At 48.0% G+C, this 23,976-nt stretch overlaps 1 protein-coding gene across 2 annotated transcripts in view; it reads left to right on the forward strand.

Annotated features, from left to right (window-relative positions):
- Positions 1-23,976, forward strand: part of DUSP10 (dual specificity phosphatase 10) — a 91,013-nt gene that overhangs the window by 57,695 nt on the left and 9,342 nt on the right. The window contains exons 1-2 of one of the 2 annotated variants that reach the window (XM_085054743.1): positions 8,230-8,389; positions 9,970-10,815. In XM_085054743.1, the coding sequence (XP_084910869.1) occupies positions 10,014-10,815 (802 nt within the window). In that variant the 5' untranslated portion in view covers positions 8,230-8,389; positions 9,970-10,013. Of the gene's footprint in view, positions 1-8,229; positions 8,390-9,969; positions 10,816-23,976 lie in introns of those variants that run through there. The other variant, XM_085054744.1, reaches the window with a different exon arrangement.

Consider the following 23,976-nt stretch of genomic DNA (forward strand, 5'->3'; position numbering starts at 1 on the left):
TTGTATCAGCATGAGGAAAATGGTGAGTGTAATTATTGCTCACTGCCTCAGGGAAGTGGAGGAGGAGGAGGGAGTAAAGCTCATCCTGTGACCAAGAGCACTTTGCTCATTCACTAATGAGTTGAAATTCTGGAGCCCGTTAACACGAACTCCACTTTCTCTGCTGCCTGGCTTTGGCTGCACGGCAGTGACTGCTGGTCACTTGACCGGACTGGGAGGGATGGGATTTGTGAGACAGGCAGAGGGTGCCCAGGACTCTCCGCTGTACCTGCTCGCCCCATGCTGGTGATAAAGCAAGCTGTGGCTTGCACTGAGGTACTCATAAGTAGAACAAGGTCAACTGCCTAGTTCAGTCAACATGACAGAAATAGAGTTGATCTCAATAAGATCCCAGCTCTTTCTTCCTGTTAGCTTCTCAGTTCCAATTTTAGGATCGCTGTAATCAAGCTGAGGAAGAGGCTGTTTTTCCCATGGAGGGGAAGTTGCTTGAGGCTCAGGCCAGAGGAGAAGAGATACTTGAAAATATACTTTAAGAAATGTTTCTCTAGCCTGTGAGGAGATTCTGTGTGGTTCAGGAGTTGTTATCACTGTTGCCATGCAGAAGGTATGCTGGTCAGAAGAGGACCTGTTCTCCTTCCCTGCGGGCAGCAGCTGCACTGAAGGAGGGAGGTGGTTGGGCTAAGCCATCTATCTTAGTTGGCCAAGAACAAGCTTGCAGGTTTGCAAGTCTACACATCTGTTAAACAGTTAAAACTCTGGCTTTGCATAGAGCCTCCCCTGCCTGCTGCCAAGGAATATTGATATTCTTTCACTGAAGGTGAGATGCTGACAGCCCTGTCTGATACAGACAGAAATGGGGTGGGGTGGAAAGTGGCACTGAATGCTAATCTAAATGCAGCAACTCACAGTACAAAGCGTCCACCACAAACAAATGAGCGAGGATGGTCTCTTAGGACAAACGTTGGAGTGGTTTCATGAGAGTTTAATTAGTTTCCTCTGAAACACCTGCAAATGCCAAAGTGCAGCGCTGCTGACGGCTGACTAAAGTGCTTTTCCTTTGAAGCCTGCCCGGGTGGTCCTTCATCCCCTCATGTCCCCCAGGCTGGTGGGAGGGCTGGGTGCCTGGTGTCCTTCCATCTGCTTAATTAGGGAACTGAGCTGTGTCATTCATGTGCTGAGAGAGGCTGCAGAGGCCCAGGTGGTCTTTGAGCAAAAGAGTGGAGCTGATGATTTGGTGTTTGCCCATGGAGCTCTTCTGCTCTGTGCCCCTTTGCTGTTTTGGCACAGAGCCTGGTGCAAATTCAAGAACAGACCTGGTGCAAGAAGAGGTAGAGGTAGAAGTAGAGGAATCTGTGCCTCGTCTGCTGGCTCCTGTCTCAGTGGGCCAGTGCAGAGCAGGCAGCGAGGCAGGAGCAGCAGGCACAAAATGCTGGGTTTTAAAGTTGCCTGTAAATCAGTACAGCTAATGCCAGTTATCTGGGCTGTGATATGACCCCCGAAAGTCAGGTCACTTATGTCAGTGAGTGAGGCTGGTAAGAGCTCAGCTCTGCTATTGACACAAATCAGCTGTCTAGAAGGGCTTCATTTGCATTGCACTTTTTCACACCCCTGACCTTCAGAGCCTGGCTAGTGTTTGCAGGCAAGCAGGACCAAAACTGTGGTTCAGGTGGAAGGTCTGATGTGCAAGCTTGTTCTGGAGGATGAGAACTTTCTCTTGTATGACAGGAGCTGCCCATCCCAAAGGAGGGCTGTACAGGGCTACTGTTCAAGCAGCTACAGCAGCAGTTGAAACCAGCATCTCTGATGATCTGTTCTCATTCACTTCTAAGTGCAGATAAACCATAAAGATTATATTCCTGTCCTGCTTCCCCTTTTGTTTATGAGGGTAGAGGCAGAAATATGCAAGACAGAGTGTTCTCACTGTTGTGGCTCAGGAGAGAGGAGCCACATTGGTCCACGAAAGAAGAAGCAGGAAGGAGGGCTCCCAAAAGATAAGAACTGTCTCTCTTAGCAGGCAGGGAACCATCCTCCCTGGCACGAGAAGCAAGTGCTTTGGCCCTACCTGGCTTTGCAGAGGGGCAGGAAGGCTTAGGTCTGCCCAGGATGACACCGACACCATCTCTCATCTGGGGTCCTTTCAGGACCCCAAAAGTGCCCTGTCCCAGTGTGTCAGCTGCAGTGTGCCCTCCTCTGCCCCATGCACGTCTGCCTGCAGCTGCCAGGCTGCCGGGACAGGACAATCGGATATTTGCCTCTGGGAAGGAGACCTTGTGCGCGGCAGGCAGTGTTTGCTCTCACGGCATCGATCGGGTGGGTTGGGTGTGACAGGGAGTGGAATTTGGCCCAGCTGGCCATCAATAGCTCTGCAGCACTCCCAGCTCACAGCGATTATCAGGGCAGTGACTGTCCATGCACTTATTTTCCAACAGAGCCAATCTGAATAATTCACCTTCCCTGATCTCTTTTTGAAGCCAGGAGGGACCAGCCTTTATGACCCCAAACTGCTGAACAGAGTTGTAGGAGGGACTCCAACTGGACTTTTTCCAGCCCTCTTGCTCTGCTTCTCATCACCAGTCTTCCCCTTTGGCTCTCCTAAGGAGAGACAGAGTGAGGGATCTCACCCAAGCTCTAAGAAAAGGAAATAAGACCATGTCTGGCCTGGAGACAATTTATAAATAAAGACCTTCAGAAAGCAGTTCTTTTTTTCTTTTCATGCCCTTTTACTCCTTTCCTCCCAGGCCCTTGTCCCCTCCTTGTCAGCACAGATGTGCCTGTCCTGTCCTGCTGACATGCGCCTGGCTTTGTGTCATGCTGGTGATGTGGTGGGTGCAGGAACACACCTGAAGACTTGTGACCAGAGAGAGTCTCTTCTGCTCTCTGTGGTACAAGTACCCTGGGGAGACCAGAAACTGCCTGTTCACCCAAACAGCCGCAGCTTAAATGGGAAAATCATAATGATGAAAGGACTGTTAAAAAAATAATAATCTCTGTCTGCCCTGCTGAGATTCCTGGCCAGGCTGCAGCCAGAGATGATTAGAGAAGCTTAAATAAAAATGAGCAAGTTGGACACAGGCAGGTTTGAAAAACTATCTGACTTTGCTGAAGCAAACTCCTATTTAATCATTCCTCTGTTGCTTTAAAGGTGGCATATACAGCCAGGTAAGTGGAAATATGTTTGTTTTGAAGCCCTGGGTAAATGTCATATAGAAGAATTAAAATGTCAATTTGTAGCTGCATTTATTTAATGAAATTGTCTAAATAAGGCTGCGAGCACAGATCATCTCACTCCAGCATCTTAAATGTGTTGAACCACTTCCCACTCCTTCCAATGTGCAGCCATCTCCACACACCACTGGCAGAAGGATCATGGAGCTGCTGATGGGGCTGCTGGAGGCAAATTCCCCCAGGTTAGTTTGTCCCCTACTTCATCCAAATAACCCATCTCATCTGCAGCAGATCAAGGTGCGTACAGGGTGGTCTTGAGTGTCATCTGCCACCAGAACATGAGGAAGGCAGGGATGTCTGCAAGGGCTGTGGGGTGAGGATCTGACCACAGTCCCACGGCAGTGACCCAAAGTTAAACTGGAGCAGGCATGGTCAGGAGATGTGGGTTAATTCACCTGTCTGACCGCCTGCCTTGCTGCTTTGTTTAAAGGATGCTGCTCACCACCATGACCTCCTTGCCCTAATTGTCCTGTGGTGTGCCCCAGGGAAGGGACACCTGGCGTCACCTGTGCCTTACCAAACCCACACAGGCTGCTAACTGTGCAGCAAAAGCATCCACGTGGAGTTACAGTGCCAGAGCTGTTGCATTTCAGTTTCTCACTTAGGTCATTTTATAGCAGCTTTCCCACTGGGGATAAGCCATAAAAAGCAAGCAGGAGTACAAGGATGCATCTTTATGTTTACTACTGGTTCTCATTTTGCTTATAAATTCATTTTGTGCACAGTTTTAAACTCACACCCTTGCTTAGCGAAGAACTGTTTGTCTAAAACAGGTTGTTTCCTCTCGTACCAGATGATCATTTAAGAGAGAAGCTTGTATTTTACTGAGGAAGGTGCCTTTAAAACAGGCTTCCAAAAAAAAAAAAAAAGGAAAAAGGGGACATCCTTTTCTTGCAAAAGGCTAACTGAAACTAAATCCAGTGGTTTCTCAGCTTCACCTGTATAGTGAACTGACATTCCTAATGAGGACAGACAGAGGCACCATGCGATGTAGTAAAACTTAACAAGAATCAGAGTGCTTAAAAAAAACAAATGGGCAAACCTAAGTAGTGAACCCATAGAAGTTCAGTCTGTTCACCAAGGATGTTTTCTTTTAGCCAGTTCATGTGATACCTGATGGAGTGCAAGCTATATGTTTGCTGTTGAAATACTGTGCTGGTTAGCACCTTTGTTTTCCCCATGTTTCCCAATTTTCTGCTCCACAGTGTAAGCTGTTGTGTCACTTTAGAGAAGTCACTCAGCCTCTTGCTTCCCATTTCTGCCGGTAAAATTGGGAACTTGCATTTTTCTGTTCAAATGACAGTCTCAGGAGGCACTCAGGTGTCTGTCCTTAGTTGTCTTTACATGCAGCCTGTTACCACGAACTCCTGGCTTTGGTTGGTACTGTGTTCTTAAAATCAGAATAAAGCCACCACAGAGAGCAGCAAGCACTGGAGTGCCCTGTTCTGCAGTCACAGGTACAACAGGTGAAATCCTTTCTTCATGCATGACTTCAGAGCCTTGAATGCTCAGGAGACAGGACAGCAGACCTTCTCTGCTTAGGTGCAGAGCAGGGGTTGTACATGGCTGTGTTGATGAAAGTAATTATGTTTTGTTTTTTTATCTAATCCTAAACAAGATAAAAGGTTCCTGATTGCACAGTGGAAGAATGGTTGATGTGGAAGAAATCTTTCAGTAAGAAGGGACTGTTTCGTTTGACAGCACTTAAGGGGTGTCTGTGTTGTTGGCAAGAATTTTGATCGCTTCTTTTTCACATCTGTTAAATATTCAGTGTGTGTTTTTAGCAATCTTTACCCTTTTTGTGAGGTTGAACATGTTTGATTGGATTTTATGCAATTAGTATATTGTGAAAGTTTGTGAGGATTTGCTTCAACCCTGAGATGATTTCTCTTTGTCTGCTTGTGGTTTTCTTCAAATGTCTGAGCAAGTGCACCATGGTGGTGAAAGCATTTGAGGAAAATAAATGTCAGAATCCCATGTGCTGCTACTGCTGGAAGTGGGAATTTAACTAAGATCTGCCAGCTTTCATAGCAAGAATTCTTGTGTGCTTTTCAGAAAATAAAAGTTTAGTTTTTTAGGGAATAGATAAGTCTTGTCTGTTTTGGGTGTTGAATTACAGAGAGCAAAAACATTTAGAAAGCTGTTCATTGAATATACTCAGAAAAAAAAATCACAGTGGGCTGTGGTTTCTGAGAGCAGGAAAAAGGCCAATCTTATGTCATAGGCTAATAAAATGTATTAAGCATGAGGACAGTAAAAGTTGTGTAGGAAATCCTCTGAAATTGGGAAGGAATAGCAACTTAAAGTCAACGTTCTTAGAAAAATAAAAAGTTTAGTAAAATATGAGACAAAATTACATTTGGCCTCTGTATTGTAAGAAAACTTGGCAAAGGCTGAGTATCCTTCAGAAGGGAGCATTGTTGCTATGAGTAAGCTTTGCACTGCTCTCCTGTGAGGAGAACTCCTCCATAAGCAAGTCACAAAACTTTTGTGACATTGTTAGTGCTGTACTGAGAAGTTACATCAGAAAGTAAAAGATTGCTAAATCAACGATTCCAAGTGTGATCTAGCAAATAGTTGCCTCAGGAGCTGTCTAGCTTTGGGAGATGCACAAACAGGAACACGATTTCCAGCTTGCCTGGTTGGAAGGACCACTTCAGGTGGTGAATTGAACACAAACCCATGGAGAGCTCCTTTCCCAAGTCCAAGCGTGGCCTGGAAAGGAGGTTTTGAGGGAAGCACGAGCTACCCCTCCTCTGCAGTGAGCCCAGTGCCAACCTCAGCAAGCCATGGACAAAGAGGAATAGAGAGCATGGAAATGCTGCAGTGGTGTCTCACAGTGGTACCTCTGGGGAACTGACCAATGTTTGTGGAGTCTGAGACCAGGGCATTTCTCCATCGATCTGTTTGCTCTCTCGCTGGGGAGGGCAGCTGTTCATGCAGCAGTTGCTCACCACTGTGTTAAAGCCTGGTTTGCATTTGTGCTAGGCAGCATGGGGACTTATATTTTGTAAGGCTTCAGAAGGTAATACCTCCAGACTGTGGTCTTTGCTGGGTGAAGTCACTCTGTGGCTTAATTGCTCAAAGTCTTTCCCCACATTTGCTCTCAGTGGGAGTGATTGCTGGAGGTGAAGCTGTTGCAAGTCAGAGCCTTCCCCCACTTCCCTTTCCTTCCCAGTGTGCAGGGGAACTGGTGCCCTGGTGTGGTATCCCAGCACTGGAAACCAAAAGCCTGAGTTTGTGCTGGATGAGTTGCTGTCCTACAAGGAACATGTAGGGGAAACCAGCTGATTGTTTAAGGACTGGATGTGGGGAAAGGATTCGACTTGCTGTTTACCTCAGAACTGTTAATCAGAAAAATCAATCAGATTTCAGTGCTCCTGAAATCTTACTCTCTGTTTTCATAAGATCTTTTTTACTCTGAGTTGCTGAATGATGATGTTACTGTGTTTTAAACTTTTTTTTCTTTTTTTTGCAATAGACCCAGTTGGATTGCTAGTTACAGCTTGAAAATCCCAGTTGAAAAATTAATTATCCGCATACATCCCAGAACCAAAATCTTTGGGGGCTAATTTAGATTCAGTGTTATTATGCTGACAACCTTTTACCAGCTCTAACTTCATCTTTCCTCCTCTAGCTCAAAGGGTTTTCATTCCCAGTTGTAGGTGAAACACTCTGGCCCTCCCATGGTCAGGAAGGACATGGGAGGATGCATAATTCTGGAGATACCAATCCACCAGGTCAGATACAGGGAAAATGGTATGTGTTGGACTGGTACATGATGAGATGTGGTTGCTGAACCAGGAAATGTGAAAATAGATTGCACAGCGAGGAAGGAAGGGGTGCAGAAATCCCTTGCTGCTGCCAGGTACCCTCCTAGTGTGTGATGAGCTGATCCATACAGCTTGAAAATCAATTCTCACCTTGTAGTGCTCATGTAGCAAGGGTGAGAGCTCATTATTTCACCCTTGTCAGCCTCTGACAGACAGGATCAAAGGGATTTGTGCTTGTCCTTATAACAGATCCCTAAAATCTTCTCCTCCAGCCTGTGCTGCTCTCCTTTTTGCACTGGGAGAGTCCAGTCTAATCTGAACATTCAGGATCTTTACTGGACAATGTGCCAGAAGCTGGATTTGATCTGAGTTTCCATAACGTGGAACAACTGGATCCGTCTTTAACCTGGGGTCAGGCAGGGGGAGACCTCCAGGGCAGGCTATCTCTGAGCAGTGTGGGGCACATCGTCTGCCCTCCCCACGATTTGCTGCTTCTCTGTGGGGAATTTACTGTTTTTCTACTCGCAGATACTTAGTGTGGGCTTGTTCTTATCTGCTCCAACTTCACTCTTCCTCTTCTAGCTCAAAGGGTTCACATTCTGGGTTGTAGGTGAAACTCTCGAGTGCTCCCATGGTCAGGGAGGATGCATCGTTCTGGAGATGCGCCTTTCCCTGTCCCTGCCTCGGTGGATTGATACGTGATGGACTGACCCGGGATGAGATGCGATCGCTGGGTTTTTCTCCTGCCAAGTACCTCGTGCGGACTTTTTTGTGCCCGGGGAGGACTGCATGTAAAAGCACCTAGCCAGCATCCTCTCGGTTTGGCCGCGCTCGCTCACGGCGGGGCCGGGACGGACAGGCAGCACTGCCCGCTGCCCCGCGCTCCGGGAGCGGCGGCGATGCTCTCCTGTCCCCGTAGCTGGTGTCGCTGCCCCAGGCGCGCTCGGTGGCTTTTCCCGGCTTTTCCCGCTGGCGGGACGCTGCCGGGCGCGGCTGCCGGGCCGGGCCTGCGGGGGGCGCTGTCGCGGGGCGCGCGCGGGCCGCCCCCGCCCGTCCGCGGGGAGCAGCCGCTGCCCCGGGGCGCGAGGATGCGCGGCGCGCTCCCCATTGGCCGCCGGTGACGTCATCTCCCCGCCCCCGGGCCGGCCCCCCGCGCTCCGATTGGCCGCCGCGGCCGCCCGTCGGCGCTGGCCCCGCCCCCTCCGGGCCGTACATTTACGCGGTAGCAAAAGAGAAAGTAACGAGGATGGTGCGGGCGGCGCGCGGGGCGCGGGGCGGGCGGCGCGCGGGGCAGCGGGCGCGACACGCACCGGCACCAGCGGCATCTCCCGCGGCGGCCGCCGCCACCTCCGCCGCCACCTCCGCGCACCGGGCCGGAGCGCGACGCGCCGGTGAGTGCGGGCGAGCGGAGCGGAGCTGTGCGGGGCGCGGAGCGGAGCGGGGGCCCGGGGCTGCGGGAGCCCGCGCAGGGGCTGCCGCGGCGGGGAGCGCCGGCCCGGCCCGCCGCGCGATTGGCGGCGGCCTCGGCTCGCTGCGATCGGGGGCAAAACTTGAGCTTCCCGCTTCTCGTGGGCTCTTTCGTTGTCTCCGCTCGCTGGGGGAATGGGGCTGTCTCCCTCGTTTATTTAAAAATTTTAACTGCGTCAGGCGAATGCGCTCAGGGCGCACTTATCCTAGTTCTTATCCTAAAATAGGGCGAGGGGAGGGTTGGGAAAAGAACGGGCTGGGAAAGCTTCCCGAGCGAGCCGCCGCTGGCCCCGCTCCGCCCCGCCGCGCACCCTCGCCGTGCCCCGGGCGGGCGGGTCGCCGCACCTCTCCGCGCCCCGGAGGTGCCCGCGGCTCCGCTCCGTGCAGCGGTGCCTGCCGAGGGTGGCAGTGCCCCCCGGCCACCCGCTATTCGGGATGGGCATCTCCTGCCGCTTCCCAGCGGGCCCCGTGCAGAACCTGCTGGGGCGGCAAACGGGAGCTGCGAGCGCTCGCCCCGCTCCGGGGGCTTGGTGGAGTTGGTGAAGTTGGTGCTGGGATGGGTTTTTCAGAGAGAGCTGCGGCTGCTCCCAGAGTTGCTGGTGAAGGAGAGGCACTGCGAGGGCTGGCTTCGGGTGTTTTTGCTCTTGTCGTCTTCCTTGTCTGCCGAGTAGAAATGGGGGGGATTCTAATTCTGCGTGCTGCATCTTGGCAGATGGGAAGGCAGAGGTTGGGCAGGCAATGACCTTGGCTGAGGCGGAGGGGACCCCTCGTTGTAGAAGCTGTGAAATGTGGTGGGGAGCAGGGAACTTGCCTCACGAGCTGCTGGAGAACAGCAGCCTTCCAGAGTCTGGAGCTGGGGGCTTAACTGGGGCTAGGCTCACCTCTAACGGGGGGAGGGAAGTGCAAGGTGCACACTTACAAGGATCTCCAGAATGTAATTTTTGTGTTTTCTTCTGGGTTTTTTTTGTTTAGCCTTACATGCTCAAGTTTGTAAGCGTCTCAGAAAATTTATTCACTGGCTAATTTTATTCCAGCATGCTGGAAAAGTTGCATATCACCCCTGACACATTCAGCTATTCAGCTCTTACGCGTTCCTCCCAGTAGTAGAGTCAGCCCAGTAGTTGCTTCCCTTTCAGTGAGCAACGGGATGAGGGAACGTGCCTCTGTCATTATCAGTGGTGAGCCTTGCAGCCTGGGGTTTCGGAATAGCTCAGCACCATCTGCATAGAGCTAAATGCCTCCTCCTGAGTGTCACTGCACAGTCCAGGCTGGCCGTGTGTATTCTGCCTGCCATGGGCGCACAGGCAGATAACTCAAGTATTTTCTGCAGGACTGAAAAGGCTTTTTAGCAACTACTGTGAGTTGGTGACTGTCAGAAGGGGTTGTTAGGTTGTGGGTAATGGGTGCTGGCAAAAGAAGTTGTTGGGTCTGTAGGTTTATGTGATTTCATGATCTGTTTTGATCGCCTTTTTATCTTCTTTCCCTTCTGCTTTTTCTTTTTCAGGGTGATCTTGAGTTCTTCTTAACTTGCTAGTGCTCAGCCTCCTCATGCCTCCATCTCCTTTAGACGACAGGGTAGTAGTGGCACTTTCGAGGCCAGTGAGACCTCAGGATCTCAACCTGTGTTTAGACTCTAGCTTCCTTGAACCTGCCTCTTCTGCTGGTGAGAGCCACTCCAGTCTGCTCGGCGCAGCTGTCGTGTCCCTAAAGACTGCTAATCTCACGTATATGCCCTCATCCAACGGCTCTGCACGCTCCCTGAGTTGTGGATGCAGCAGTGCCAGTTGCTGCACTGTGGCAACGTACGACAAGGACACTCAGGCCCAAACTCAAGCGAGCACCAGCAGCACCCACGCCGGAGCCTCCCCCGCCTGCCCCGCCAACCAAATGGTCAACAGCAATGAGAACGCCGGCAGCCTGAGCCCGCTGGGCGGAGTGGGGAGCCCCGTCTCGGGCAGCGCCAAGCAACTCGCCAGCATCAAAATCATCTACCCCAATGACCTGGCCAAGAAGATGACCAAATGCAGCAAGAGCCACCAACAGAACCAAGGGCCTGTCATCATTGACTGCAGGCCCTTCATGGAGTATAATAAGAGCCACATTCAAGGGGCTGTCCACATTAACTGTTCTGACAAGATCAGCCGGAGAAGGCTCCAGCAGGGCAAGATCACCGTCTTGGACTTGATCTCCTGCCGGGAAGGCAAGGACTCCTTCAAGAGAATCTTTTCCAAAGAAATCGTAGTTTATGATGAGAATACCAATGAGCCAAGCAGAGTAATGCCTTCCCAGCCACTCCACATAGTGCTGGAGTCACTGAAGCGAGAAGGCAAGGAGCCCCTAGTCCTAAAAGGTAATCCCACACGTAGTCTCATGGTTTGCTTTGCAGCGTGTGCTCTGCTGTCAGCCTTGCTGATGGCTGAACCTTGAAAGCATCTGTTTGTCTTTAGGAAGGCCTGTGTGCCTCGAGTCACCAGTGGTAAAGCAAATGCCTTCTGTGGACAAATCATGGAGCTTGTAGCAGGGAGATGCTTGCTTTTCTCTGAATGTTGTCCTTGAGTAGCAGGAGGGGTGGGAAGTGGAAGGAGAAGGAAATGTGCTTCCTGGTGTCTGTCTGTGCAGACAAAGAATTTCCCCCAGTGCTTATTCTGAGTATTTATAGCCCAAGGAGCAGAGGTCCAGGAGGGGATACTTCTCTTTTAGCTTGTCAGACTGACCTTTACGTAGCAGCCTTATTTTGGTCCATGTAAAACTGGGCTCATAGGTGCTGGAGATGGGCAGCGGGAGAGTAGAAGGAGGGGGGAGGAAGCATATGAGGGAGGTCACTTGGTCTGAGGCATTGTGTCATGGACCAGTCAGCAAAACTTGAGGAGTAATCAAGCCTTGTTTTGGTGATACAGGGTCATAATAATGGACAGAGGGAGATTATTTGTTTAAAAAGTGATCTGAAATTGTTGTGTTTATGTGTATGTATGCTTATGTGTGTATATGGCTTTCCTGTAAAGGGTCCTGTTTTAATATGGAATTTGGTTTATCCCTTAAGGCTTTGGTGGAGGTGAGCCCCACCAATTAAGGCATCATCCAAGGACACTTCCCTTTCTTCACTTTATTCTTGAGATCCTATTTATAACAATGCTGCCCTCTAGATTAAATTTCCTTTCCCCTGGGTGTTTATGCCATTCGGAGGCATGGTTGGCAGAGACTGGCTGTGGCACTGGGAAACTATGGAAGGATTTGCTTAGCTCATTACTGTATGTACTTAATTTGTGTGATTTTTCTGTGCAGCTTACTACTTCTAACCTGCACAGTGTGGCAGGAGAATGGAGGGGGCTGGTTCTTTATCCCTTTTCCTCAGCTGAGTTTCATAGTTTTGTAGGAGCTGAGGGTCCTGTGATATACTTCTCTGTGGGTGTATCTTGTGGAAGCTTAAAATTGCTGAACTGTCTCCTTGTTCCCAGCAAGAGTATGGTCATGCTGGGCTTGTTTTGATACTTGCTACAGGTTCCCAGTATGCCTTCATTGACTCTCTGGGGTCATGATGGTGCCCTTCACCTGTAGAAGAGGGAGATGAGGTGCTTGGCAGAGCAAGGGTACCGCTGGACTCTTGCATTTCTGGTGGTAATCCTTCTTCCTGGTAATCCAGCCTTTGCAGCTGGATGCATGGTTGTAGTCTGCAAGCCTTCATATCCTTGGAAAAGTGGTGTGCTGAAGGTGTTCTCCTCTATGTTTCTGTGAAAATACTGTAGCTTCTCTGAACCTCATACTGGTAATTTTTCGGTACCAGTGAAGTACTATCGTGGCTGAGATGAAGCTGCAGAGCAGAAACTGGGAATGCTGAGCTGTTGGGCCCCAAGGGCAGATTGTGGCAGCCCCTTCTCCCACCTTCCAGCTCTGTGTGCTGCACTGGGCTTAACCAGTGCTTGTGGGAGTCCTTGGGCCATTTTGGTTTTCAGCCACTGAGTGATGTTACCTCAAAGCTCTGCTTAGCAGAAATCCCCTCCCCAAACTGTCCTGTCAACCGATCTGGAATTGTGCCAGAAGACAAAAAGCCCAAATCCTTTGCTTTTTGGATATAGTGATCAGCCGGGCTGGAGCAGATCTCACCTGGGGGAGCCTGCAGTGAGGAGCTCTTCTCCCCTTCTTTGAAGTGAGGCTCCAGCTGGGGTCAGATGGAGCTGAGCATGGGATAAAGCAGCATTTAGCAAGGCTCTGGCTAAGTTTCCGAGCTGAGGGAATGGCGCTGGAAGCACTCGTTATTTAGTTTCACTTAACAGATCGCGTTTTTTCAGTCGTGCTCCAGCAGCCCTGCAGCTGGCACATCCCCATCCCTGGGTTCAGGCACTAAAACGAAACTGGGGGTGGCCGGGGAACCCTCTTTGTCTGCCTTTGTCACTTGGAGTGATTTCTCCTGCTCTCTGCCACCCGGCCCTAATTTACTGCCGGCCCATCTGATCCCCCGTGTTGTGTTTGCAAACACTGGTTGCTAGCCTGGCTGGCCAAGTTCACGTCCCCCTGCTCCGGTGCCACCTTCTCCATGTTTGGTGCTGCCTGTCAGCCCTCGGCCGTGTCCGTGGCACTTCGGGGGCTCAGTCCGACCGGCGGAGCTGGGGTTTGGGTTACAGCTCTGGCTGACAGTGCCTGGCCCCCTGTGCAGTCGGGTTTGAGGTGCCCCAGGCTTTTGAAGCAGCACAGAAAGTCTGTGCCGTTTCCCGAGGCCGGGCTGTGATCTGTAGATAAATGTATGTATGGTGCACCGTATTAGGCACGAGTTAAAAAGAGGTGGTCTGGTTTATTTTTAATGTAGCGCTGTGACAGGAGAGGGTTTCATGTATGCTGTGGCATGGAGGATTTTAAGACCTCTGTTCCTCCCTTTCTATCCATCCCTCTCCTTGCTCTTTCCTTTAACATTTTTTGGTCACAAACATATGCATTATTTTGATTTAAGCTCTTAAGAAGAAAGATTTGCTTACTTCTTTTGCCGCAAGGCTCAGCTACACTTGAGACAGGCATAAATCCTCTATTTTGACAAAAAATAAACCCGTAAGAATCCTGTATTTCACAGTGCCGCTACACGGGCTGTAGCATCCTGAGCTGTCAGGGCTGAAGCTGCTGCTCAGTCTGTTTATAAACAAAATAGGGAGAAGTCATGTTTCCCCCAACGCCCCTAGACCATGGTATTGCATGTTTGCTGAAACCTAAAGGATGCTTTTTATCACTTTTTGTGGATGCTTTTTTTTTTTTAAATTTATATTTTTTTCTTAGCATCGGAAGGGAGAGGAGTGATATGACCCCCAAAAACAGTGATATGAGCCCAATGTCCCTTCTGCTTGAGGCCAATGTCAAAGCTGAATTTGGGGAGGGGGAGAGTGTGATGCTGTGACCCTGGGCTGGGTCAGCAGCCCTAGCCCTTCTTGGTGGAGTTGTACCCCTTTCCCTCCTGCAAACCCAGCAATGAGGCATTTCTGCATGCCCTGAGCACCTCAGCTCATAGCAGAGTAGCCTGGAGTCCTGGGGGCTTGTGTGCTTGACTTTGCTACTGGGACCTAAAAATGGAAAGTGGGAAATTAATTTGTATTCAGATGAAACATATTCTTTTTTCCTGACTGAAACATTTAGGCTTGGAGTTCAGCATTTTTTTCACAAGTTAAATTAAATCTACAAAGGAAATAAAAATGAAAAATTGAAGCATCTGTGCCAGCACATCTTGACAGCTTTTAACACAGGAGGAGTTACCCTTGTCTTCCTGACCAGGGTCTAGTGGTATTGTCTCCATCTTGCCATTCTTCTTCTTCCTTCAAGACCCAGCAGCAGGAGCTTTGTGAACCTGCTGAAGTCTTGTGCTTAGTTTGTAAAGGCTTCTGTGTTTGACTTCAAGGAAGCAATGGAATTCAAAAGCAGAGGTGCAAAATATGATTTGGCTTTTTTTTTTAAATTCCCACTATATGCTGTAAGCTTGTGGCTGGACTTCTGCAAAGCACATGGGCAGGAACCAGCTGGTTCCTCCACAAAAACTGGTTCCTTCTCTGTTCTTGCTCACAGTCTGAGGAGCTTATTTATGCTCTGGCTTTCAGTCTTCCCTCTGCTCATCTTAACAGGGAAGTAAATGAAGTGGCTTGCTCTCATTATAGTGGGGAGTGTAAGAGCTGCCAACAAACCACTTCGTGCTTTCTGCCATGGTCTAAGAATAGTTTCAGATCTCTTACCACACTAGAGTCACATATCAGCAAAGTTGAAACAACTACAGAGAGACTGAGATGGCTACAAAAGGAATAATTACTTTGTTTATGTTCTCCTATATTCATGTAAATACTGTGATCAGCTGCCTTTGAAATACCTGACCTGGTCATAATCTGTACAAATACATTGTTAATTATTACTGTCATTAATTATATAATTTAACAGTGTCGGTGTGGCTTTAAACCCTAATTGGATTACACTGCGCAAGTGTATTTGAAAGCAAAACTTGATGTAATGGTCAACAAATCCAGCTGACCAACAAAACACGTGCCTGGCACTTATTTCCACCAGAGATCTCCACTGAATAAGTATTAGGTCATGGTTGTAATAGGGAAATGTGTAGTTTTAAGCACACTGGACGTTTCACATGTGTTACTTAACATTTAAAAATAAAGTGTGTTCCCTCTGTGCTGCAGAGGAGTGCTGGCCCCATCAGTCACTGGGGGGAAAAACTTCTGCTGGCTCTGTTAGGGCTGAGATTTCACCTTCAGTTTTCAGACTCTGATTGCTGGAGCTTTCAGTATCTTTCTGCTGGAATGAATAATCTTCTCAGCCACAGCACTTGAAGACTGTTTGTATGCATCTGTACCTTTTGCATCTAGGTAAATTGGGACAACAGGGTAACTGGAGACCACGGTCTTTACTGTATTTTGAGGGCATAGTTCTGCAGAGGAGAATACCTCTAAACTTTGCCTATTCAACAGTAATGGTAAATGTGGCTTTTTCTTCCAGGTTACGGCATCTGAAAGTTTGCTGTGCTGGCTTGCGTGGTGCATTTCACATTTTAGCTGCCCTTGGGGAGAAGGGAGCAATGACACTGCCTTGGAAAGAGAGGAACAGGAGGGAGACTTTTTTTTTTTCCCCTGTCTTCGGCTCCCCAGCTTCTCATACCCTTGGAGTTAAGAATTAAGATTCAAGAAGCAAACTGTTACGTTAGGCAAACGTCTCTGATGCTTGTAAAGAAATTTGGCTCCAGTTCCTTGTAAACTGGGGTAACATTCCCTGTGAAGTTTCTTGTAGGTAGATGGTGGGTTATAATTAGCTGAATGCCTCATGTGCTGCCCTTACCCTTGCCCTGCCAGAGGTGAGAAATTCTGCTAGTGAAATCTTTCTAGGACAGTGTGCTGGTCTGTCTTCTGGCTTTTTATTCTTGAGGTGAGCACAACGTTTTGGAGAGGCTCAGGGTAGAAGGGTAGCTGTGTTTGGGATTTGAGTGGTGTCTGCATCTTAACTAATATAGGTGGGCTTTTTTTTTTTTTAACCTATGCATGGGTGGTTTGCCTTCCAAAGTTTTTACTACACTTATGAGCACAGAAGTTTTTAGTGAGATTTCCTTGGCTTTATGATGTGTTTGAAGTCGGTGCTCATCCCTTGTCTTTAGGCTATGACCCTTTACTCTGTGAAAAGCCCCATTGAAGTTAGGGGTTGTTATTTATCCAAGCAGCTCAAGAGTGAAGATATGCCATAAATATGAGCAGCATACACTTATCTCAATATTTCCCTGTTTTGCAATTTCACCAGCCAGCCAGGAGGGAAGCACCTCTCAAATATTCAGCATCAGCTTGCAGGGCTATGGGAGTCATGCTCTTTAAAGAAATAGATTATGGTAGTCTGAAGATAACCTAATGCATTGTCCCATTGTGTAAAGTAAGATTGAGTGATGCTTTGGCCTTGTTGGGAAGTCCCTGGTGGGCCTGGGAGGGTGCTGGCTACAGAAATCACAAGGCTGACCTGGATTACTGTGAGCAGTTGTTTTTCTGAAGCTTCGATTCTAGGTTCTCACCTGAATTTGTCTTTAGCATTTTTTTTAAACACCTGTGTACTGTAAAAGTTAATTTGTGGTTATTACAAAGGTGTTTGGTAAACTGGGGTTTAAGATGAGCAGTGTATATCATGGAGGTCACTTTTCCCTGCCTCACCTAATAGTTAAAGCTGGCAAAGAGTTCTGTTGAGAAGAGACTGGATCAAGGTGCTGTCTTGAACATTGCACTTGCTCCAGCTTCCTCTGGCAGGCCTTTCAGCTGCTCTTGATCCGTGGAATGTTGAGGGCTGTGGGAAAGCTGAAATGTGCACTAATGCCCTCGGGTTCAGCCACCAGTCCTGGCTGTGCCTCCCAGCACACCCTGTGTGGAGGCAGCATGGGCACTGCTGTGGGCAGGAGGCACAGAGGGATTCAGGGGAGCTGTTCCTGCAGCTGGAAAGTCCAGGGATGCTCGTGGTCTCTGCATGTGGTCTCATGTGTTGATCAGTGCTCTGTGGTTCAGTAGCGAAGCTTGGGGGTTTTGTTGTTTTGTTTTAACACCTTGTGACTTTTTAGTACAGGAAACTCTTTGCTTCAATTCATATCTGTGCTGAAAGCAGCCTCACATCTAGGAGCACTCTGAAGGTTTTTTGTGGTGTGTCCTCTGCTGCTTTGAAAGATGTTGATTCCCCAGGTGCCTGTGTCCTACCAGGAGGTGATCTCTGACCTAGTTCTGGAACTGTACAGAAGCATTTTGGAGCTGGAAGGAAAGGGGGAGAGATGGGAGAAGCAATCCACCATGTGGTACAAAAAGGGAGTAACTGGGCTGCAGGGATAACTCTGTGCCTAGACAGAAGGGCCAGGGGAGCTCTGACTAAGCACACATGACAGACTTGCCATGAGGCCTTGAGGAAATTATTTTCATCTGATTGGGCTTTTTTTTTTTTTTCCTGTCCTTTGCACCATTTGTAACACTGAACTCCTCTCTCTTGCTGCCATTGGTGTGAAGCGTGATTGATCCAGGTTCACCCACAGTCACACTGGTGCCCTGGAACAGCACAGCTGCTTGCTGCAGAAAGTGGGAGATGGACTAAAGTATTAAATTGTAGGCTCTGATTTGCATGCAGGTGTTTTTTGTGCTTTAAGAAAGTCGAGGTTAATTTTCTTATGTTTTACTGGGTGAGGGGATTACCTCGTTTTCAAAGGAATTCTCTGCTCCCAGTAAAGAGAGAGAGAGATCCAGAAGGGGCACAAGCTTCTGACCTCCTGGCACTTGCTTTCAGTGAACCTGTCCCAGGAGAGTGTGTGCAGAGGGACCCAAAATCACAAGTCTCCAGGGAGCAACTGGGACCTTGTAGGTCTAGGTGCCACCTAGTCCCTCTTGACTGAAGGAATGAGCTTCTGATTGCTGCAGCCTGGGGCAGTGCTGCCCATGTCTAGCTCAACTACACCCCCAACTCCTGCACTGGGAGCTCCTGCACTGGGCTGTCCCCTCTGGAGGCAGGTCTGGGGGTAGTGGGGTCAGGAGGGAACTGTAAGTCTGTCCTCACCTGCTGCTGGAGGGACAGGAATGCTCATACTGGGTGGGAGCCACTGTTCCTGCCAGGATTAAGTGCTGCTTTGTGTGTATGTAATGCCCTGCTTCCAAGATCAGGGCTTTGAAGGAGTGAGTTGGAAAAAATAAATTAGGGATATAATAAAAGAGATGTGAACACTATAATAAAAGAGATGTGAACACATTGGCTCCAGCTCTTTTACTATGCACTAGCTTTAAAAAGTCTACAGCATGCCTGGATTAATTCCCACTTGATTCACTGCAACAGAGAAGAGCTGCTTCTCATTAAAGGTAATAAAAAGAAGAACAAATGTTACTCTTTGTCCACACATGAATTATCTTTTTTTTCCTTTTTTTTTTTTTTATACAATGGCTTAAAGAGACTTAGAAAATACAGGATAACTTGCAAGCTTCTATTGTATCAGTCAAATTGGTTGTCTCCAATTCATTATGCCAAAGTGTGATATTAAGCCTTATGTAAGCAGTTGAACACTAATGTTTTAAAGCAAAAGCTATTGTTGGAGTAGTCGATCTCCACTATGTTGGTGCTGGGCTCTGAATTCTTCTTGGTCTCTGTTAAGGTAACAGGAGTCTGCCCAGTTGATGAGAGCTAAGAATAAGACTTTTGCTGCAGCTTAGAATTTTCGGGCATGTTTTAGGTACAAAGCCACTCTGTTTAAAATGAGGTTAATCTTAAATTCGTAGGTGTTTGTGTTAGTCCAGCAAGGCAGAGTGACATCTTTGTTGAGGGATAACACAGTTCTTATGCTTCCTGGGAAACATTAGTGTTAACTCACCTGTGGATGCAAGGAGTTATTTTATGTGGATTCAAGGGTTGATTTTCATCAGGCTGGAGATATTCCTTGTTTTATTGTTATTTAACTCTGGATTCTGTAAATACACCTTTTTCTTCTCCCCCTCTCCCCCACCTCCTTCCTTAACCCTGGAGAATATGGATGCAATCTGGGTAAACTTTCTCTTTCCCTGTGGGGTTTTTGGGGGCTAGCCTTGGTTCCTTGACAATTAGGATTGGGATTTAAGTGCTGGCAGGCCTTGCCCTGAAGCTTGTGTCAGAGTGGAGGCTGGCATGCACTATGCTAATTCCAGTAGTTTGCTGCTTTTATTTTGGACTGTGTGGCACTGGAATATGTCAAGACAGCACCCTTTATTTTCTCTGTTTTTCCTTTATGTGCTTTGGAATACCTTGCTGGAAAAATGTCAAATCAGAGCCAGATAGTATTTCTAGCTTAGAAGGTAGAAGCTTTTCAGTCTAAAAAGAGTTTAAATCCAGCAGGAATGGATCGTACTCCCAAATTGTGATGTGGTATATCAGCACCCTGTTTTCCTTTCATATTAATGTGTATGATGCTCGTGTTTCTGATGTAGAGGAGCAGTGGTTTGGAGTGGAAAAGAGCCTGTATTATCCTCCGGATAACAAAGCAGCCTGCTCTGTCTTTAAAAAGAAGCTGTCCTGGAGAGGTTGCCCTTAAAAGGGGAAAGAGAATAAATGGATGGCTGAAGCATGAAAATGTCAGTGTTCTCTAAAACACACAGATTAAACAGAAAGGTCCACTCCCACACATCCAGGATTACAGATGTTTGACAGAGTGCTGGGACCCTTCTCCCTCTTCAGACATGCTGAGCCACAGCTGCCTGCATCCTGCTCGTGTGCTGGCTCTTTCTAGGCCACTTACTTGAGAGATGCATATGTTGATGGTCAGGGAGGGAACTGGTAATAGATTAAAAAACAAATGAAACTTGGTGTTCTGTGCAAATCTGCTCAGCTCTACCTCTGTCTGGGAAAACAGACCCATAGCTCTTTGTCAATATAAAACCATTTGTGGTATTTTATTGCATTAAAATAGTTTGTGTTCCTTCCCCCCCTCACTTCCCCTGCCTCTTTTGTACATAGCTTTAGCATTTCTTGATGACCTTTTTGTTAATATGATTTCCAGTGGGAGCATTTCACAGTAGAAGTATGTATTCCTTCAGGGTTTATGCTGACATTTCCAGTGATTATTTAATTGGACTTCATGTTAGCCTGCATCCCCACGGGAACACATACTTTTGCCATGAGAAGTTGTAATGTGACTAATTTTGAGTTTCTGCTATAAACGCTTGCCCTCTGGGGAGGGTAAGTCCAATCCTCCTCGGTGGCTGCAGAGTCGTCACCATAGTGTGTTTGGGAATTGGGTTTTCTTGTCTCGTTCCTATTTACATTCTTGTATAGTTTAATCCTTGTACCAAAATTCAGAGCAAGCCTTCTCCTCTTTCACCTTCCTGACCGCTCCCCAAGGATAGCACAGTGCTTTGAAGGATGTGGGCTTATTTTCTCGTGAATAATTCCGTTTTTATTTTGAAATAAGCAGACTCAGCACTTCCATAACATAGGGCAGATTCCCAGTTACAAGCTGGAGCCACTGTCTTGAATGCAGAGAGGATTGTGAGTAGTCCAAAGGTTAGTAGCATCTCTTGGAAAAGCTGGCAAGTAAAGGTGAGGTAGAGACAGGATGTGTGCGGTTTGCATGGGTGTCCAGGGTCTGAGAAAAAAGCCTAAATTTAAGACTGAAAAGTATAAAGGAAAAAAAAAAATTAACTGAAATCTGAGAAAGGTTTTCTAGTAACAGGTCAAGAAAAAAAGTTGTTTCTTTCTAATTTGAATGAATCTGGATGATCTAGTAGTCATGAGAAGAGGAAAAGCGAAGGGGTGAGAGCTGATGGTGGAAAAAAGCAAGTCATGTGTTGAGGTGTGGGAGGCTCCTGGGGGTGATGGTGTGGTTGAGAATGGGTGGTGGTGGGGTGGGAGGAGCTGAGAGTGGAGCTGGGCAGAACCAGCAACACTGGCAGAGACCTTGAAGCCATTGTGTCAAGGATGTGCTTGTGACTCCTCTAGGCCAGAATTTGTGCACAAACTGACCTCTCGGGATAGTTCCCACGTGGAAAAAACCTGACCTTGCAAGTTCTTTGGAATGCAAAGTTTTGCCTTTTTTTTGAAGTGCCGTTGGCAGCTCAGTTTGAGGGAAAGAATAGATTAGATTGAGTGTATTGAGGTGGAAGCTGTTCTTAGTGTGTACTGTTTACTTTTGCTTTTTTATGTTTGTTCAAAGCTTAATCTTTCGAAGCATGGCTGGTGCTGAATGCAGTGTGGGTGACAAGGAACACCCCATGGCAGGGATTCCTTGGAACATCCCACAGACAGATGAGAAGTACACTGATGTCACCTGGCTGAGTGTGATCCAATAGATCCCCACACATTTGGAGAGAAGGGAGTTGCCAAATACAATACTTTCGACCACGTTAAGCTTTCTGCAGCAGTGAGGGCAAGCCTTGAGCACTGCTCAGCTGTAGCTGTGGTGAGGAGAAAAACATCTGCTTGGAGAGTAGGAACACTCCTGCAGGGATCTGCTTGGATTGGGCCCATTGCTTTAGAAGAAGTGCGGGAAGCACTGTTCTTCACAGCAAGCAGAGCCCTGCTTGGGCAAGGAAAGTGTGTGTCTTGTGTTGTTCAGGAAATCTGAGCATCCCATCTTTCAGAGCATAATCCCCAGGATGCACCAGGAACCATCTTTGCTGTGGCTAAAATCATGCCAGCAACATCTGTGAGCAAGTTTGATGGCTGGATCTTCTACTGCCAGGTGGCCTTAGCTCCTGTGCCCTCTGGGTGCAACCCCAGTGCCTCTATGCCTTCTCTGACAGCGCCCTTGGTGCTCAGCAGACCTAAACCTCCAGCCATAGCTGTGTAGGTGGTATGAAGAGATGGTCTAGGTGGTTGTCTATATCCTAGGAGTGGATTTGGCCTGTAATGGCAGAATTCTGCTTCAACCTGTACAGCAGCATCTTCCTTGTTGGAAGGCCCTTGGTACAGGAGCAGCCTGAATGGTGGCATTGCAGTGTGGTGGCTCAGCACCAGTGTGACACCCTGCAGCAGGACCTCCAGACACTGGTGGCAGCATGGTGGGGTGGCCATGGAACCTGGGCCCTCCTGGCCAGGAGGCTGAGGAAGGGGGAGAGCACTGGGTAGGTGAAGCATCTGGACAATACCTAACTTCTATTTTTACATGCTGTAGCCACGTTTGCTTAACCTTGAGGCATCCTGTGCTTTGAATCAACTTGACACAAAGTCATCTGTTCATTAATAACACAGGAGCAGTTTAATTGTTGTCTTAGTGGAAAAATACATGAGACTGTCATCAGCTGTTGCTTCTGGCAGTGCTTTTCTGCAGTAATGTAAATAAATGAGGTCACAGGTTTAAAGGAACAGGCTGTACTTGCACAAATTCAAAGCGTCGTCTTAAACAGATACGCACCAATTGTCTGAGATCTCCATCCTGTGCCCCAAATGCTCCCTGTGACATTTCAGCCCTAAACTCACTCAAACACAGCCGCAGGGTTTGCTGTGGCGGTACTGACAGGGCACATGCTGAGTGGGTGTTTTAAAACTTGGCTTCATTCCTGAGCGAGTAAAGCTCGTGGTGGCCAGAGCTGTGGTATTGCCAGATTGTCTGCTGTGCACCCCACAAGAGCCCAGCAACACTAGAGGAGGGGAAGTTACAGATCGAACATCTCTTCTGCTGATACTTCCCAGTGTCCTGGGATTTCTGCTCTTGTTGTGCGTATGTGTGCTGCTGTTCTTTTTTTTTTCTTTCTTTTTTCTTTCCGAGATGGCTTTGTGGTATTGTAATCGAGGATGAGCAGATCCAGAAATCCGCCTGGACAGCTTTGAAAGCTGTATAAAAGGTCTGGTTGTCTCCCGAGACCACGTGCTCTGTCTAAATGTGGCTCCCACATCTGCAGTCTGTCATGTATAAAAGTATGTTCCTGTTTGCAGTGGGAGCAGGAACACCCAGTACCTGCCACGCTCAGAACAAAGTATATCCACACCGATGAGGTAATGCAAAGGTGTTGTTTGTGGTGAGGGGATTTCACTGTAGCTGCCTCTCTCTCTAAGCTCTCTCACTGGAGAGGGAACAAGGTCATTTACTCCCTTAACTGAGGGGTAAGAGGCAGTTTCCAGATAGGAAACATACTGCAAATGTGGTGAAGCATATTGTGAACCCACATCCTAGTTTGCATATAGTCACACAGGCAGAGAGCAGCAGTGGTGGCTGAAGGAGATGCAAAAGGAGAGACAGAGGAGGCGGGCAGGTGTTACTGTACTCCTTGTACTTAAATTCTCGACATTCTTGAACAACAAACAACAAAACCCCCAAACTAAAAAGCTACAATGGACCAAAGAAACAAAACAAAAAAAATCTCTGAAACAAAACAAACAAATCCCTGAAAGCCAATCCTCTTCTATAAATTTGTGCAGGTGAGGTTTGTTTTACTTGACTTCTTTAAAGATGATGCTATTGCAAGGCCGTAGTCCCTCATGAAAAAGCTGGTTGCCTCATTCCTGCAGTACCTTTTGTGCCTATTTTGCATTGTCTTTGCCCTCTTCCAGTGGCAAATGACCAACACTGTGTTAAGCATGATTTTTGTGCCAGCACCATGCTGCTTGTCTTTTTTTATTTGTTCAGAGCTGCTTTGGCTGCTGTCCAGATGCTCACCTGGGCTTGCAGTGCTGGTGTGAGCCCTGGCTCCTGGGTGGCTTTGGAGCTGGGAAATCTGTGTTCAGCTGCTGCCCAGGTGCTGCCTGGTGGGGGAGTGTGAGGAGCATTAAGTGAGATGTTTATGGGCAGATGGCTGAAGAGAACTTGAATAAATGAGTGTGATTAGCTGGAGCATGTTTGGTGCTGACTTGAAACTTCCCAAAAGTTTTGAGGTCTCGGACACTCCAAAGGCTGTTGTCACTCACTCGCTGTTCTGGCAGGGCAGGATGTTGGAAAATGTCGTGCAGTTTTGTCATGGTTCTGCAACATGGTTCTTGCATCAGTGCTGAGTAAGAGCCCTTGATCTTCTGTTGTATTCTGCTAGATATCAGGCAAGGCCATCTGCCAGCAAAGGTTCTGCTTCACTGATTGATTTCTTCATGGAAGAAA

The sequence above is a fragment of the Lichenostomus cassidix genome, chromosome 3, assembly GCF_008360975.1.
Source record: "Lichenostomus cassidix isolate B80296 chromosome 3, HeHo_3.0, whole genome shotgun sequence".
Classification (NCBI taxonomy): Eukaryota; Metazoa; Chordata; class Aves; order Passeriformes; family Meliphagidae; genus Lichenostomus; species Lichenostomus cassidix.